Source organism: Aquarana catesbeiana, linkage group LG04, assembly GCF_042186555.1.
Source record: "Aquarana catesbeiana isolate 2022-GZ linkage group LG04, ASM4218655v1, whole genome shotgun sequence".
NCBI lineage: Eukaryota > Metazoa > Chordata > Amphibia > Anura > Ranidae > Aquarana > Aquarana catesbeiana.
This window is the reverse complement of record NC_133327.1, coordinates 310,337,545-310,356,937: the sequence shown is the minus strand read 5'-3', so window position 1 is coordinate 310,356,937 and position 19,393 is coordinate 310,337,545. Positions and strand designations below refer to the sequence as shown.

The 19,393-nt window shown below is 43.5% G+C and overlaps 1 protein-coding gene across 2 annotated transcripts in view; it reads left to right on the top strand.

Moving 5' to 3' along the window:
- Positions 1–19,393, top strand: part of LOC141140039 (cyclic GMP-AMP synthase-like) — an 89,485-nt gene that overhangs the window by 51,616 nt on the left and 18,476 nt on the right. For both annotated transcript variants that reach the window (XR_012243886.1, XM_073626801.1), the window contains exons 3-4: positions 9,684–9,929; positions 16,717–16,816. Coding sequence is in view for 1 of the 2 variants with exons in the window: in XM_073626801.1 (XP_073482902.1) it covers positions 9,684–9,929; positions 16,717–16,816 (346 nt within the window). In the remaining variant the exon portion in view is untranslated. The remainder of the gene's footprint in view (positions 1–9,683; positions 9,930–16,716; positions 16,817–19,393) is intronic.

Here is a 19,393-nt window from a genome sequence, read left to right as displayed (position 1 = left end):
CGTATGCGTTGGTGGCATCATGGGAGCAGTACAACCTCATTTATGCCTTACCATCTTCTGACTTATTCCTCAACTGCTATGTAGGCTAGAGGCTGAAGGGATCCCGGTCACACTGATGGCCCTGGACTGGACCCGCCGTCTGTGGTATGCTGACATAATGTGGTTGGTCGCGGACGTTCCCTGGCAGCTACCTCTTCGGGACCTTCTGTCTCAAGGGCCAGTCTTCCATGCTGCTTTAACATCGCTGGGTGTGACGGTGTGGTTATTGAAAACCAGGTTCTGAAAGACAGGGGGTTGTCTGGCTTTGTGATTCCGACTTGTTAAAGGACTGTAAGTCTACCTCCCAGAAGATTTATCATCGCACCTGGAGAGCTTATATCAGTGATGGCGAACTTTTTTGAGCCCGAGTGCCCAAACTGCAACACAGAACCAACGTATTCATTTCAAAGTGCCAACATATACAGAACTTGATGAGCGTGTGCTGTGATGTCTGGGGGTGAACATGGGACACAACACAAATCATTGTGTATTCACTATGTAGTCATAGTGTTTGGTACAAGAAGATCTAAAACTAGAACACATTTTGACAAAAGTTAAATTTTTTGGAAGCTGTCCTAGCATTGTGCAATCAAATTCCAGTACCACTATTCTACTAACTATACATTAATATTCAATACACTCAAGTTGCATGACAGGTGCACTTTAAATTACTAGTTGTTCAGTAGAAGCACTGGCTGGATGATAAAGAAATCCTGTTACAGGGGGTGACATGCAACCAGCAACTCTCCAGCTGCAGCAGAACTTCAAGTCCCCCCATGCCTTGCTGGGGCACATTATGCACTCTTTGTTTCACAAGGTATGTTGAGATCTGTAGTTCTACTCCAGCTGAAGAAGTACTGGTTGCCCTGCATTGCTGTAGCAGAAGACTACTTGAAAAATCTCTCATTCCTGACTATGTTCCCAGTCCTATATGTCCAGGAAACATCCTTCTGAACGTGAACACTCAAGGACAACTGTAGCAATGCTTTACCAATGCGGTTCACTCACAATGCCTGTGCAGATCATTGCATGTCGAATGCAAACTCTCAGCAGCAGCTCTACATCTCCTCCCTGTATAATGCCAGTGATTTTTCTGGACTATCTGTCATGTGAACCTGGTGTCATGAAATACAGGGGGAAGGCAGGGACAAAAACTATATGTATTTACATCTCACTGTACTGACGTGGTCTCTGCTAAATCTAGCAGGCATTCCCAGCCAGATAAACCTGAATAGCCAACACAAAGCAACATGGCATCAAAGCTCATATCCTACAGAAAATGCTTCTCTGACAGCTTTAATAGAGAGTAACACAGACAGCATATACACAACATTATTCTGACCATACCCTTCCATATTTTGTGGCAATGTTGGGAACAAGAAGAAAAAAAAAAGTCCCAAGGAATAGATTCTATTTGAAGAGGCACAGAAACAGTGTACACAGCTAAACACATTTATTCCCCACACAGCATGTACACTTACTTTAACAACGCTTGCCACAGAACTCTAATAATACATCTATCAGCCGACTCAGTTCCCGGGCACAAGAACGGCCTGTGATTGGGCATCTCCCCACCACATGTTCCGCCTGCCATCCAACCCCAAGCAACTCTTCTTCTCGTCTACGCCCATCCTAGACACTGCTCCCCATTGGCTCAATCCCCATCACATGTTCCGCCTGCCATCCAACCCGGAGCAACCCTTCATCTCGTCCACGCCCATCCTAGACACATCACCCCTGGCCCCAGAGACTTGTGGGAGATGTAGTTCTATGGGGAGAGGAGCTGTGCTCGAGATATAGGATTTTCTCAGAGATACAGGATTTTCTCATGTGCCCACAGAGAGGGCTCGTGGCACGCGTGCCATAGGTTTGCCATCACTGGCTTATATCATTTGGTGTGAAGCCTTGGGGTTACATCCTCACTCCTATTCAGTGGCTGAGGTGTTGGCCTTCCTCCAGCGCGGTGTGGATCAGGAACTTGCATTGAGCACAATCAAGGGTCAAGTCTCTGCTCTGGCTGTTTCTTTTAGCGTCCCTTGGCCACCCATTCTTTGGTTTGCACCTTTGTTTGGGTGGTTCGTCATGTGGTGCCTCCTGTGTGCTCTCCGTTGCCACTATGGGATTTAAACTTGGAGCTGTTGGCTCTTCAGAACCCTCCCTTTGAGATCATTCAGAATATTGCCTTGCTTACGCTTTTGCAGAAAGTTGCCTTTCTAGTCTCTACCACCTCTGCGCGGCGGGTGTCGGATTTGGCTGCTTTGCCCTGCAAGCCACCTTATCTGGTTTTACACAAGGATAAGATGGTGTGTCAATAAAGAGATGAAGTGAGCGCTAGATACCAACACGAATGACGGCTACAGCGCGGACCTCAATTTCCGGGAGGCCGTCATGGGACGTCCTCCCCTGTGCACGCACACCGCACGCACCCTGCAGGGCGTGCGCTGTGCGCGCTGTGATCACCGAGTCACAGAGACTCGGATGATCACAGATCCGAGTAAGGGGTCGGTCCCGGCCCCTTACCATGTGATCAGCTGTCAGCCAATGACAGCTGATCACATGATGTAAACAAAACCTCGGTGATTGGTTTCGTTTTCTCCTCACGCTGACAGCGGAGGAGGAAAAAAAAGCCGATCACCGGCTTATGTCAAAGGGACATCGGTCCCGAAGAGGAAGGAGGCACATATGCCTCATCTGTGCCAACAAGTGCCATCTGTCATTACCACCTGCCAGTGCCCACAAGTGCCACCTATCAATGCCCACAAGTGCCACCTATCAATCCCCACAAGTGCCACCTATCAATGCCCACCAGTGGTGCTAATCAGTGCCACCTAGCAGTGCTGCCATCAATCAGTGCCCATCACTGCCACCCATCAGTGCCCATCACCGCCACCCATCAGTGCCCATCACTGCCACCTATCGGTGCCCATCAGTGCCGCCTCATCAGCGTACATCAACGAAGGAGAAAAATTACCTGTTTGCAAAATTTTATAACAAAATATAAAAAAAATATAATTTTTTTTTTTTTAAATTCTGTATTTTTCAATTTTTTTAACAAAAATTAAAAACCGCAGAGGTGATCAAATACCACCAAAAGAAAGCTCTATTTGTGGGAAAAAAAATGATAAAAATTTCATTTGGGTACAGGAGGGGGGTTTAAGTGCCCAGTAAGAAAGTGGTTAAAGGACAAATGATGAAAACTATGGCATAAAAAAAAAAAAAATAATAATAATAAAAACATTGACTTGAAAAAAGTCCATATAATTGTAGAAAAAATAGCAGCTTTAAAGGGCAGTCCCGTTGAAGAGTAAGAAGCAATCTTCTTGGCAGGACTAGAAATAGAACAAACGCGCCACTCTAAGTGCAGTAAATCTAATAATGTTTTAATAAAAGCTGTAAACACGGTACTCACAAAGGTACACAAGTGACAGACATGTAAGCATAAGTTGCCGGAGGTCCGTCCGATAAGATGGTGCGTCGACCTTCCCCTACCTTTCTGCCGAAGGTGGTGTCAGATTTTTATTTGAAGATATTGTCCTTTCTTCTCTGTCTCCTCGGCCGTCGCACCCTAAGGAGGTCTGCACACTCTGGACGTGGTTCGCGGCTTCGTGTGTACCTTTCAGTTATGGCTGCTTTTTGGAGGTCCGATTTTCTCTGTGTGTTCACGGATTGTCCAAAGAAAGGATCGTTGGCTTCTTCTGCCACTATTTCTCGTTGGATTTGGCAGACTATTGTGCAGGCGTATGCCGTTAAGGTAAGGGAACCTCCTCTTCCTGTTACGGCTCACTCCACCAGGACAATTAGCGCCTCCTGAGTGTTCCAACATCAGGCGTCTGCTTCTCAAGTATGCAAAATGGCAATCTGGTCATCTGTGCACACGTTTACTAAGTTTTATGGAGTTGATGTGTTGACATCTTCTGATGCTAGTTTTGGCTGCAGGTGGCTGTGTAGGACTGCTAGTTTTAGTTTAGGACTCTCAGGCACCCCTTGAGGTGATTCGGAGTGTTGGAATATGGTCCTGGGTTTCTTCTCCATTGATTGGTTTGCCCACCCCTCTTTGGGGCACTGCTTGGGAACATCCATCAATGAACGTAAGAGAAAACTGTTTTTTTTTTTTTGTAAAATCCCTTTCTCTGAGTTCATTGATGGACACAGCACCCACCCCTCTATGGAGTTTCACCTTTGACACTGCTTGTGACTGACTAGAGACCTATAGCAGAGAAGGGGTTTTATACCCAGAGAGGACTGCCCATAGGAGATGCCGAGTATTTTTGTTTGCCTGGTGTCCTACTCCTGTAGGTGGGTCTATAAAATCCTGTTTTGTCATGAATATAGAAGAAGCAGTCTGTAAATGAACCGTGAGTAACCAAAAAATCACATTTTTGGCTATTCTAGACAAGGTTTTGCTCCAGTCCACAAGGTCCAGAGGGTTGCAAGGTCTTGCTTTCAGTTCTGAGCATAAGAGATGAGCCATGGCAATCCCAGAGAGTGCAAGCATACGTGTTCAAAAACTGATTTTGGTTGCTGCCAGACTCATCCACCTTACTGACAGCTCAGTGTCTGCTACCCCATTCTGCCAATCCCTCCACTGGCTTCTGCTTGCCCTGGTAAAAAATTTCAAAATACTAACAACATACAAAGCAATTTAAAACTCTGTCCCAAGGGACATCATCATTCTTGTCTCAATATATCACCCAAACCGTCCTCTCTGCTTCTCCCAAGACCTCCTGCTCTCTAGCTCCCTTGTCTCTTCCTCCCATATTGCCTCCAGGACTTCTCTAGAGCCTCTTCCATCCTCTGAAACCCTGTCTGGCTATCTTACTCTGCCCACTTTTACGGATTTCCTGAAACTAATTTCTCCAGAGAAGCCTATTCCGCCCTCCCTTAACAATTGAACTTGTAATTCTCTCATCAGCTCATCCCTCACAGTTAACCACTTGCCGACTGGCTCACGCCGATATACGTCGGCAAAGTGGCACAGGTGCGCAAAATCACGTATGGGTATGTCAGCCCTTTAAGAGCCGCCAGAGGGCACCCACGCGCCCGATGCACATGGCCGGCGGGCACAATCACCGCCAGCCATGCGCAATCATGTGCACGAGCGCCAGCACGGGGATTTGTATGTGTAAACACAAATCCCTGTGCTGTTAGAGGAGAGGAGACATGTCGTTTGTTCCTAGTAAGTAGGAACAGCAAAATGCCTCCTCTCCTACTCAGTCCTATCCCCATACACTTAGAACTCAGTGAGGGAACACACATTTAACCCCTTGATCACCCCCTAGTGTTAACCCCTTCCCTATCAGTGACATTTACACAGTAATCAGTGCATTTTTATAGCACTGATTGCTGTATAAATGCCAATGGTCCCAAAAATGTTTCAGATGTGTCCAATCTGTCCACCGCAGTGTTGCAATCCCAATAAAAATCGCAGATCGCCGCCATTACTAGTAAAAAAATAAATAAAATAAAAATATTGCTTTTTTTTCAAAATTGATGCTCTTTTTTTGTTTATCGCGTAAAAAATAAAAACGCAGAGGTGATCAAATACCACCAAAAGAAAGCTCTATTTGTGAGAAAAAAAGGCCGCAAATTTAGTTTGGGTACAGCATCGCATGACCGCGCAATTACCAGTTAAAGCGTTGCAGTGCCAAATTGTAAAAAGTGCTCTGGTCAGGAAGGGGGTAAAATTTTCCGAGGCTGAAGTGGTTAAAAGAGAAGTACAGCCTGAGCTTTTTAGACTGGGCTTCTCCTATGGGTCACAGGAGTGCAATTCGTTTTGCACTCCTGTGACCCGTTTTTAGCGGAGAGCGGTCTGAAGTCCGCTCCCTGCTGACGTCACTGTAATCATTTGAGGCAGCGTGTCATCCCGACTTCCGAAGTCTGGATCCCCCAGCTGCCTTGACTGATGGCAGTCTCAGCGAGCTCCCTGCACCCTAGGTAAGTATGAATATCCAAAAACATGCCAAACCCATACTTCTCTTTTAGGTTTTGGACCATATGCCTCTCCTGATTAGATTGTAAGCCCCCAGTGGCATGGCCCCTCTTGTATTGAATTACATTGTAACTGTACTGTCTCCCTTTATAATGTAAAGTTCTGCGCAAACTGTTGGCGCTATATAAATCCTGTATAATAGTAATAACTTTGTGTATGGGAACTGTTAATGTTTCCTAAGATTTGAAATTCAGTGGTGGATTTAGAGAATACAAAAATGTTCCATGTTAGGTGCTTGGTTATTATCTTGTACACACAAAAGGAGATTGTGCAAAAGCCCAAAAACATCAATATATAATCGTGCAAACCCAATATATAATATGTAAATGAATATATCAATATATCAAGTGGATAAGATTATCACTAATTGATTAATTAATAATTATTTATAATGATTAGAAAGAGTCCCAAAGGAACTTAAGGATAAAATCCAAAATAAATCCTTGCGTTTGATATATTTAAAGTACCATATCTGAAAAATGTCCCAACAGTAACAAATTGGTTTTAAACAAGATGATAATGAAAAATTTCCAATGCCGTCCCTCACACTCTGCAATGGTGACTAGTCATATGCTTAGAATCTGAACGGAGAAGTGAGCTTAAAAAAAGACAGATGGCCTCTTACCGAACTCGATGGACCCCAAATTATAGGGGTCAAACTCGACTGGTATCAGCATGATCAGCTATGATGTTCCACCCGGTCCGCTCCAAAAGAAAATAGCCACTCTCCCCCGTCAGGACAGTAAGATGGATTAATGACTTTCCTTTCACTCTGGTATCAGCAGTAATCAGCTGTGATATTCCATCCGGTCCGCTCCAAACAGGGAATATCCACTCTACCCCGTCAAGAACAGCAAGATGGATTAATGATTTTCCAATCACTCTGCTCCATACTCCTCCAGCAGGTTTTTAAAAAGATTTTTAAAAGAAAAAGAACTGCAGTAAATCATGGTAGTTTATTCCAAAAATCTTCTCATGCACAGTGAAGAAATACAGACAACACACAGCTACGTTCCCAGTCGATGCCTGTTACAGGGAAACGCGTCGGTTGGAGAGAATCTTGTGACATCACCACGCACCAGCTGACAGCCTGATAGCTTGTAGCTAAGTGTTGTTTGTATTTCTTCGCTGTGCATGAGAAGATTGTTGGAATAAACTACCATGATTTACTGCACTATGAAGTTCCTCTTTTTCTTTTAAAAATCTTTTTAAAAACCTGCTGGAGGAGTATGGAGCAGAGTGATTGGAAAATCATTAATCCATCTTGCTGTCCTTGACAGGGGAGAGTGGATATTCCCTGTTTGGAGCGGACCGGGTGGAATATCACAGCTGATTACTGCTGATAACAGAGTGAATGGAAAGTCATTAATCCATCTTACTGTCCTGATGGGGGAGAGTGGCTATTTCTTTTTGGAGCGGCCTGGGTGTAACATCATAGTTGATAATTGCTGATACCAGGCGAGTTTGACCCCTATAATTTGGGGTCCATCAAGTTCAGTAAGAGGCCATCTGGCTTTTTTAAGCTCACTTCTCCATTCAGATTCTAAGCATATGACCAGTCACCATTGCAGAGTGTGAGGGGCGGCATCTGAAGTTGTTTTCATTATCATCTTGTTTAAAACCAATTTGTTACTGTTGGGAGTTTAAATATATCAAACACAAGGATTCATTTTGGATTTTATTCTTAAGTTCTTTTGGGACTCTTTCTAAACATTATAAATAATCATTAACTAATCAATTAGTGATTATCTTATCCACTTGATATATTGATTTATTCACTTATAATATAAGTACATATTATAATGTTGTGTTTGCACGATTATATATTGATGTTTTCAGGTTTTTGCGCAATCTCCTTTTCTGTATATATATATATATATATATATATATATATATATATATATATATACAGTATATATGTTTATGAATTGAGTATTTAATTCTTGGAGACATATAGATAGATAGATAGATAGATAGATAGATAGATAGATAGATAGATAGATAGATACATACATACATACATACATACAGTATCTCGCAAAAGTGAGTACACCCCTCACACTTTTGTAAATATTTTATTATATTTTTTTATGTGACAACACTGAAAAAAATGATACTTTGCTGCAATGTAAAGTAGTGGGTGTACAGCTTGTATAACAGTGTAAATTTGCTGTCCCCTCAAAATAAGTCAACACACAGCCATTAATGTCTAAACTGCTGGCAACAAAAGTGAGTACATCTTAAGTGAAAATATCCAAATTGGGCCCAAAGTGTCAATATTTTGTGTGACCACCACCAAATGATGTATATGAGTGAAGCCCTGAGAGGTCCTTGTTGTCCAGGAGGGAGTCTTAGGTGTCCTGACCTGTTTAGGAGAATCCCTGCCAGAGATTAAAGGCACAGTGACCAAGGGGCTTCTGTAGCGAGGAAGGCTTGATGGTATAGAAAAAAACAAACTTCTGAACCAGAGAAATGCAAAATTAAGATGAGTGAGGCTATTCTAACACCCCACCAAAGCACCCTCACCCCTGAATTTGAGGGGTACGTGCCATGGGGGGCCGAGAGGAGCCTGCCTAAAGTAAATCGTTTAAGCATAAACTATATACATTAGTATAAATGAACAAAATACTAGTTCAATAACTGCCTCTTAAACCCAGCCCTGGAGGCTGGCATGTTGCAATGACCAGTTCCTTGGTAGGGAGTTAAGGTGACATTTCAAACATTCCAGAAACTAAAAGACCAACACTCCGATGCTTCTGTATGACAGCTTAGCCCTAAGGTCCTGTGCAGGATTTAGAGGACATGAATGGGTAAACTCCATGGCCTTTGATCTTCTCTCCTTCCCACTGATCACACATTCCTGGGCATCCTTTCCTCCTGCTCCCATTCACTGATCACTGGACCCCAGGTGTCCTCTCCTCATGCTCCTGCTTAGGCCCCTTTCACACTTATCCGACTTTTCCTGCGACTTTGGACATCAGAGTCACATGACAAGTCATACCCCATGATTCCCAGTGACAACCATTAATATCTGTGTTACTTCAAGTTGCACCGACTTCAAAGTAGTCCCTCTACTGCTTTGGTCCGACTTTAATGCGAGTTGAGGTCTATAGACCCTGAAATCGTGGCTGAAAAATAGCGGCAACATCGCGCGACTTTCTAGTCATGGCAGGGGTCTTACTGAACACATGACCCCGGTGCCCTCTCCTCCAGCTTCTGCTCACACAGCCCTCAGTGTCCTCTGTTCCTCTCCTCCTAACCTTGCTCACTGATCACATGGCCCCCAGTGTCCTCTTCTTTTCATTACTCAGCCCCTGGTGTCCTCTCCTGCTGCTCTTGCTCACTGATCACTTAGCCTCCAGTGTCCTCTAATCCCGCTCCTTGGTCACACAGCCCTTGGCATCCTTTCCTCCTGCTCCCACTAACTGTTCGCACTGATCTATTGATCAAGCCACAATGTAGTGAAGCCCATCAAGGAGGAAATGGTTACTTTGGTGGAGACATTATGGCTGTATAGGTATTATGGATGATCCAATAAAGTGACTTAGAAGAGGAACAGACTGAAGTGCAGATCTCTTCAATATATTTTAATCTTATGCAGTCGTATTGTTGCATTTTGTTTGTCTGGATTGATTTTGATTACATCTTTTTACAGGAATGCCAGTTTCTATAAAGAGAAGAAATCCATCCAGTCCTGCAGTGACTCTCATAATTAAGAATAGGCCAACAAACATTGAGGTGGATCTTGTAATTGCCTTAGAAATCAGGCAGAGCTGGCCAGCAAAGACAAGAGATGGGATGAATATAGGCAGCTGGCTGGGAACAAAGGTCAAGAGAGATTTCAAGTTCCTTCCATTCTTTATGGTGCCTAAGCAATGCAATGAAGGAAATACAGTCGAAGGTTAGTTTTGGAGATAAATGTTATGTTTAGAGCAAATTCATTAAGCTGGCTAAGACCTGCCCGGACTCTGATTGGGTGTAGACACTGTTTGGTCAAAAATTTTCTGGCAGGCTTATTCAACACAAGTTGGTCAAACGATTTTTGTCGAACGTAGTGGGGTGGGCAGAGCCATCCACTGACCACATTTTATTCGGTTCCTCAGGAACTGGATATACTTCACACAATTAATGGAACACTTTACGCTGACCATTTATCTAGGGGTGTGATACGCATCACTGAGAACAATGGGTAGTCTGACACTTAAACTGAAATAATTCAAAATATTGTCATTCAACATAATACAATTACTGTTTTTCAGGTATTTTTATACCTCATTTTTGGTGTAAAACCTAAAGCGGATCTCCAGTCATATTTATGAAAATTAAAAGTCAACAGCTACTGTAGCTGCTGACTAAGGCTCCGTTCACATCTTAGCGATGCTATTTTACAGGCGTTTTTGCAGAGTTTTTAAGCATTTTCTTTTACGACAATAAATCCTTTGTTTACATTCTGCTGTCAGCTGGGAATCCCTCAAGGACAGTGGGGATTAGTCTCTGAATGTTAGGATGCTGATGAGTGCCGGCTTCTTAACCACTTCAGCCCCAGAAGATTTTACCCCCTTCCTGACCAGAGCACTTTTTACAATTGCGACTGCGTCGATTTAACTGACAATTGCGTGGTCGTTTGGCGCTGTACCCAAACGAAATTTGTGTGCTTTTTTTCCCCACAAATAGAGCTTTCTTATGGTGGTATTTGATCATCTCTGCGTTTTTTTGGGGGGGGTTTTGCGCTATAAACAAAAAAAGAGCGACAATTTTTGAAAAAAATTTTTTTTTTTTTAACTTTCTGCTATAATAATAATAATGTATTTTTAAAAATGTATAAAAAAACAAACGTCTCCCTCAGTTTAGGCCGATATGTTTTCTTCTACATATTTTTGGTAAAAAAATCCCAATAAGTGTATATTCGAGAAGGTGAGAGAGCAAGGGGGTGGGACTTTAAGTGAGGTACGTGGTTGCAAAAGAGTAGTTTGGTGAACATAATTGGAATTTATTGATTGCCTTAAGGTACAAACAAGATACCTCATGTAAAGACACATTAAAGGGGTTGTAAAGGTAATTTTTTTTTTTTTTTTAAATATCAAACATATCATACTTACCTTCACTGTGCAGCTCGTTCTGCACAGAGTGGCCCCGAACCTGGTCTTCTGGGGTCCCTCGGCGGCTGTTTCAGCTCCTCCCCGCAAGCATTTACCACCTTAATGCGAGCTCCCTCGCATGGTGGTTAGTGCTTGCGGGCGCGCTCCCGTGATACAGCCGGCGGCTATAGCCGCTCGCTGTATCACTCGGCCCCGCCCCCCGGCGCGCCGCGTCATCGGATGTGATTGACAGCAGCGCGAGCCAATGGCTGCGCTGCTTTCAATCCATCCACTGCAGCCAATCAGCGACCAGGCTGAGCTGCAATGAGGACGAGCAGCGAAGATTCGAGGCGTCAGGTAAGTAAAACGGGGGGGCTGGGGGCGGCGGTACTGTCAAAAGTTTTTTCACCTTAATGCATAGAATGCATTAAGGTGAAAAAATTTTTATCTTTACAACCCCTTTAAGGTAATGCATGGGTAATACAATACATCTAATGCCGTGTACACACGACCAGACTTTTCGACAGCAAAGGTCCGACGGAACGAATCCGCCGGACAATTGAATCGTGTGTGGGCTTCATCGGATCTTTGCTGTCGAAAAATCAGACGGACTTTAGAAATAGAACATGTTTCAAATCTTTCCGACAGACTCGAGTCCGGTCAAAAAATCTGTTCGTCTAACATACCGGACAACGACGCAAGGGCAGCTATTGGCTACTGGCTATGAACTTCCTTATTCTAGTCTGGTCGTACGTCATCACGTTCGAATCAGTCAGACTTTGGTGTGATCGTGTCAAAAGTCTATCGAAAAGTCCTTCGGAGTTCAGTCCGTTGAAAGTCCGGTTGTGTGTACACGGCATTAGTCATAACTTAGATATCAGAGAGAGGCCTCCCCTACGGCTCCCACTCACGGCCCCCTGGAATGGAGACAGAGGACACAGGAGTAAGGATTGGTATGAGTGCCTGGCAGAATCAACAGTCAGTTCAGAAGGCCAGGAGACTGGACCTGGAGAGTAGACTGGAGTGCTGGACTGGAGCCAGAAACAACAGCAGGCAAGTAGACTGGAGACTGGAGTGCTGGATTGGAACCAGGAACAACAGCATGCAAGTAGGATGGAGACTGGAGTGCTGGACTGGAACCAGGAACAACAGCAGGCACAGAGAGGTCAGGCAGGCCGGGTCAGATATCAGGCAGGCAGAGGAGGTACCAGAGGGTCAGCCAGAAGAATCGTCAGGCAGGCCGGTGGTCAAGTATCAGGCAGACAGCAGAGGCACCAGGGAACAGGCAGAAGAATGGTCGAGGTCAGATGCAGGCAGACAGCTGGGTTGGTCACAAACAGATAGCCGGGCCTGAACAGGTCATCTCAGATCAAGTCCCGGAAGACGCCCATATATGCGCCACCGCGGGAACACCCACTGGCGTCACGCTGCGTAGCAAGACAAGGGGAGGGGCAAGGCAGTCGGGCAGCCAATGCCCGGCCAACTTGCACCAGTGATCCCCCGGTCTGCTCACAAGCGTGGCTACCATATACCTGAGCATGACACCACCCAGAGAGCGTCGCACATCCAGCACGGGATGCGTGATGCTGATGCGCACTGGCGGCGCCCACGCCCCCCCAGGCGTGGCATAGGCGGGGTGGGAGGAGGCCCGCCAGGCACATCACAGCTCCCGGAAGCGGAGAACCAAACCTAGAAGGCAGGCCGGCCCGGCCACATCTCACACCGCCTCCATCAGTGAACCGAGGCGTATTGAAGTACGCTGTAAAAAGATATGTAATGGGATAAATGAAATAAGTTGAATAACAAGGTTACTACTAGTAAAACAATAAGTCAGGTGGATCAAGAGAGGCTGTCATTAGGTCAAAAATGTTGCAAGAGGGGTAGCAAATCTAGAAAAATAGAGCATTACCACGTGCTTCCATCCCTGGTACTGGTATTAATAGTGAAACTAGTTTTTAGGGACTTTAAGTGAAGGCATGACTTGGTAAGGCCAATTATTCCATCCCTTGGGACTGAGTGAAATTGTGGCCCGGTAGGGTCACACATTTCCATCCCTGTTATGGTCGAGTAGGAGAGAGAGCAAGGGGGTGGGATTTTAAGTGAGGCACGTGGTTTCAAAAGAGAAGTTTGGTGAACATAATTGGAATGTATTGATTGCCATAAGGTACAAACAAGATACATCATGTAAAGACACGTTAAGGTAATGCATGGGTAATACAATACATCTTAGTCATAACTTGGATATCACATAATATAGCAAACAATAGCTTTCCAGAGTGCACCAAAAATAAGGTTTGGGTATAAACGTAGTACATAGTAATGCCTGCAAAGCCTCTGGCCTCTTGGATCCTAGAATGAGGTATTGAGAGTTAGCTAACAAAGCTATATATATATGTTGATGAAAATCATAACGTAGGGCAGCTCTACGCGTTTCGTGGCTGGAGGGCCACTCGTCAGGAGCAAGCACTTGATGGATCTAAGAGTAGAGATCTTAATATTGGCTTGGATAATATGGTAAATGCAAACATGGACAGGGGTGGGGTTAAAAACCCCATACCAAATGCAAATTAACTTACTCGAGTTCATGTGGTGGTAGTGTGGTGCCGGGCAAAACAAGCCATCCGACAGTATTCTCCACAATAAGTGTATATTGATTGGTTTGCGCAAAAGTTATAGCGTCTACAAAATAGGGGATAGATTTATGGCATTTTTATTATTTCTTTTTTATTAGAAATAGCGTTGATCTGCGATTTTTATGAGGATTGCAACGGACAGATCGGACACTTTTGACACTATTTTGGGACCATTGACATTTATACAGCGATCAGAGCTAAAAATAGCCACTGATTACTGTATAAATGTCACTGGCAGGGAAAGGGTTAAACACTAGGGGGTGATCAAGGGGTTAAGTGTGTTGCCTCAGCATGTTCTAACTGTAGGGGGATGATGGGCTACCACTGACATGACAGAGATCGATGTTCCAGATGACAGGGAACAGAAGATCTCTGTCATGTTACTAGGAAGAACAGGGAAATACCTTGTTTATATAGGAAGCTCCCCGTTCTGCCTCTCCTCGCCGTGATTGCGGGCATCGAGTCCGCGGAAACCGCAAGCACACTCCCGCGGTGGGAGCGCGGCCGCTATCCTGCTTTTGCGGACTGAGTCAGTTTGCACAGGAGTGCCATTCTGCCAACGTATATCGGTGTGAGCCGGTTGGCAAGCTGTTAACAACTGGCATCTGTCAATTGAGCAGGCTCTTTCCCTAAGGCTGCTTTCACACTGGGGCATCAGCGGCGTTGGTGGTAAAGCGGTGCTATTTTTAGCGGCGCTTTACTGTAGTTTTTGCAGAGGTTTTGGGCCACTAGCAGGGCACTTTTAACCCCCTAGCGGGCGAAAAAGGATTACAACAACCCGCAACGCACCGCTGCAACGGCGCTTTGCCGGCGCTGCCCTTTCATTTCAATGGGCAGGAGCGGAAAATTCACTGCTCCTTCACGGCTCCAAAGATGCTGCTTGCAGGAGTTTTTTTTAACGTCCTGCCAGCGCTTCGCCTCAGTGTGAAAGCACTCGGGCTTTCACACTGAGACTGCAGGGGAGGTGTTTTACAGGCGCTATTTTTAGCCCAAAAGCGCCTGAAAAATGCCTCAGTGTGAAAGGGGTCTTACAAATAAAAAAAAGCAGTAGCATGAAAAGCAGTGGTGGTGCGTCCCCTCTCTCCAGCCACCCCCTCTATGACCAATGGATAGATTCATGCATTGCATGAATCTATCCATGGCCACTGTTGCCACCCCCTATTCACAGTGGCGGCATTCAATGGGCACAGTGGCAGCATTCGATGGGCACAGTGGCAGCGTTTGATGGGCACAGTGGCTGCGTTTGATGGCACAGTGGCAGCGTTTGATGGCACAGTGGCAGCGATTGATGGGCACAGTGACAGCGTTTGATGGGCACAGTGGCTGTGTTTGATGGGCACAGTGACAGCATTTGATGGCACAGTGGCTGCGTTTGATGGGCACAGTGGCAGCTTTGATGGGCACAGGTGGCATTTGATGGGCACAGTGGCGGCATTTGATGGGCACATTGGCTGCGTTTTAGAGCACAGTGGCTGTGTTTGATGGCACAGTGGCTGCAATTGATGGGCACAGTGGCTGCATTTGATGAGCACAGTGGCTGCAATTGATGGGCCCAGTGGATGCGTTTGATGGCACAGTGGCTGCGTTTGATGGCACAGTGGCTGCGTTTGATGGGCACAGTGAGGCTGCAATTGATGTTTTTTTTCAGATTTTTTCAGTTTGTTTGTGCCCCCCTCCCAAAAAAAATTTTTGTGCACCAGTCGCCACTGTTGAAAAGTGTACCAATGTTACAATACAACATTGCAATGAAAATTGGATCGCGTTGCAGCTATGCCAGTGTGAACCTAGCCTTAAACTGTATGCATGTACCACTTATTTAAAGTGTGAGTGGATCATATTAACAATATATAAATCCAACCTTTGTTAGTTATCAAAAAACATGTCCCCATTGAATGATTTCTAGAGTTTATGGATTTCACATATAGTAAATTAATCCTTTGAAGCTGTATGTGATAAATTGGCTAAACTTGTCTAAAAAGCTGCTTACAATGTAATCTCCACAGGATATTAAAGCGGGTTAAATAGTTCTGCCAACTTTTGCTGTGCACGTGTGGGTGAAAGGGTGCTGGAATTCCCCAGACTTTTTCTGTACATAAACATGGCCTGATTGCTTCTGAGGAATTCAAGTTTCATGTGAATACAGCAACCCGCCAAACAAGCTTGTTCTCTTTTATATGAATAGAGACATTTTACAACTCTTCTTCTTGTCTTCACTTTCACTTAGAGAGCCTTGTCCACGTCTGCTCACAATCCATTGGTTGTAAACTTTTCAGAGCAAAATAATGCCCTAATGTAATAAGTGTTTGAATTATAGTATCCTAACAATTATCTTTCATTTCTGTTATTGGACTAATCAATAAACATACAATCTTTTTGGTCTTTATGGGTTTCAGCACATATTTCATCATATACATGGCTGCTTGTATACACATTGGCTTCATGCCTTCTGTAAGGAGTTAAAGGGTTACTCATTAGATGCTGATTGATGATATTGATAATTCACTATACTCACTGTAACTCTGTGTCAATATTTTAATTACTATCATGCCATGAGATAAGTACAAATGCTGCCGTTCTGCATTTGCTTCTGAAAATGTTAGGTGCCTGGCTGTGTCAGGTTTTAATACTTTTGAATCACAAACTAGAACAAATATTCTGTAAATAAGTGTCAAAATTCCTTATCTCTATATTAATTTTGATTGAAGGATTTGAAAAGCATTGAAGTCAAAGCTTTAGCATAATAGCCAAGTAACTAAAACTCCCATGACAACAATGGGAGCCTTCTTAATTCTTTCATAATAGGTATACTGGATAGTGACCCTGTGGTCAGGCTGTGGGCATTTTAAATGTTTACAAGTAAAATTCAGTGATAAAATACCATGTGCTTCCGGAAAGTGCAGATGCAGGAAAAGCCACTTAAGTCGCCTATAAAGCCATTCAGCTCTCCATGATGCACCTTTTATTGTATTTTTTGCAGATACGTGGAGAATTTCATTTTCACACATTGAAAAGGAAATCATGACAAACCATGGGAGCTCCAAAACTTGTTGTGAAGCTGAAGGAAACAAATGTTGCAGGTTAGTGCAGTAGATATCTAGGTACACATACAAAACAGGAAAACTAAAGAAACACAACTTTAGGACTTAAAGCGGAGCTCCACCCAAAATGGGAAGCTATGCTTGTTTGCTTCCTCCCCCCTCTTTTCTGCCACATTTGACACCTTTTGGGTGGGGTACCTTGTTTTGACATATCTACTGACATATCTTTGACATGATGTATTGTCATAGACCAAGAACAAGAATCTAGATCAAACGTACTTATCTCAATCTGCCTTCACTGACACTTTTAAAAGTGCCAGTTTAAGTAGATTGTTCTGGCACAGTGAATAAACTTAAGTTGGCCACAGCTGGATTGAAATTTGGCCAGTTCAGGAGGGACTGGCTAAATTTTGATCTATCTATGGCCAATCCTGATCGACTTTTATCGAATGGGAACATTGGCATTTTTTTCAATTGATCAGAGACTGCAGTGCTAATCAGGGCATTCTAATGCCTGGTACACACAGTCGGATTTTCCGATGGAAAATGTTCGATGGGAGTCTTTTCGCGGAAATTCCGACCGTGTGTAGGCTCCAGACATTTTCCATCGGAATTTTGTCTGGTTCTCAAATTTTCCGACAGCAAAATCCGTTTGTGTAAATTCCGATCGTGTGTACATAATCCCGAAGCACAAAGTGCCACGCATGCTCGGAATCAAGCAGAAGAGCCACACTGGCTATTGAACTTAATTTTTCTCGGCTCGTGGTACGTGTTGTACGTCAAAGCGTTCTTGACGTTGGGAATTTCCGACCAACTTTGTGACACCGTGTGTTTGAGCTAACATCCCTCCGAAAAAAAACATGGATTTTGTTGTCGGAATGTGCAATTGTGTGTACGAGGCATTACAGTGAAGGAGTCTGCCTATAACAGTGGGAAGGATTCCTCCATCCACCTCGCTTGTGTGGATGGGCAAAAACATGTTTTTGTTTCAGTCCTATGCCTGATCGAAAAAAGTGCCAGGCAGGCAACTGACCATTAGACTTGAAAGATGACAGTACAGGTTTTCTTTAGATTTATTGCCTATTTTGCTCTGTACAATGCTTTGAAAAAGTATTCATAACCCTTGAAATTTTCCACATTTTGTTGTGTTACAGCCAAAAACATAAATGTATTTTATTGGGATTTTATGTGATAGACCAACACAAAGTGGCACATAATTGTGACGTGGAAGAAAATGATGAATGGTTTTCATTTTTTTGTTTACAAATAAATATCTGAAAATTGTGGCATGCATTTGTATTTAGCCCCAGTGAGTCAACACTTTGTAGAACCACCTTTCGCTGCAATTACAGCTGCAAGTCTTTTTGGGTATGTCTCTACCAACTTTGCACATCTAGAGAGTGAAATTTTTGCCCATTTTTCTTTGCAAAATAGCTCAAGCTCTGTCAGAAGTCTTGCCACAGATTCTCAATTGGATTTAGGTCTGGACTTCGACTGGGCCATTCTAACACATGAATATGCTTTGATCTAAACCATTCCATTGTAGCTCTGGCTGCATGTTTAGGGTTATAGTCCTGCTGGAAGGTGAACCTCCACCCCAGTCTCAGGTCTTTTGCAGACTCTAACAGGTTTTCTTCTAATATCGCTCTGTATTTGGCTCCATCCATCTTCCCATCAGCTCTGACCAGCTTCCCTGTCCCAGCTAAAGAAAATCATCCCCATAATATGATGCTGCCACCATGTTTCACAGTGGGGACGGTGTGTTCAGGGTGATGTGCAGTGTTAGTTTTTCGCCAAACATAGCGTTTTGCTTTTAGGCCAAAAAGTTTCATTTTGGTGTCATCTGACCTAGAGATGTGAAGGCCCAGTAAAAAAAACGGAAACAGTTTTTTTTCCTGAAGGCTTTTTTGCTTTTTTCCAAAAAATTTGAAAAATTGAAAAAAGGAAAAAAAAATTGTGGAATATTTTATTTTAACATGATAAATAAAATATTTTAAGACAGGATTTTCAAATATTTTCCAAATCATTTCTAAAAAAAATGAATGATATCAGATTATTCTAATTTCTGTGCACTGAGGACAAGCAAGTTCTAGGTAACAAACTGAACCCTCCAATGCAAGAACAGTATGCATTTCTTCCTTTAGGAGGTGCTGTGCTGCTATTGTAACAAGAACCAGTCCGGTCAAACCTTAAGTTTTTAGAAGTTCCTAATTGTGATGATGGACAAAAAAGAGTAGCTGCAGAAGCAGAGATGGATACTGACAATTTCAGCTCAGAAAATGATTCTGATTAAATGTCCATTGAAACTTAGTCCCACTGTCTTCTTAACACTTCCCCCATTTTCAATTCTTTTTATGAGAATGGGGTTTTTATTTTTATTTATTACTGTGGAGAGGAAATATGAAAAATTGTTACTTTTGGTTTTGAAAATTGTTTTGTGGAGGCTTTTTGGCTGTTCAATATAAACTAGTAAGCAGTTCAGGAGATTGTTGCTCCCTTTCTTACAAATAAATATTATAAAAAAGTAAATTCTGTTCGTGATAATTGTTTGGCTACACTATATTTTTAATATGCTAGTTGTGATAATTTTATGCCAAGTCAAATTGTCCATAGTCA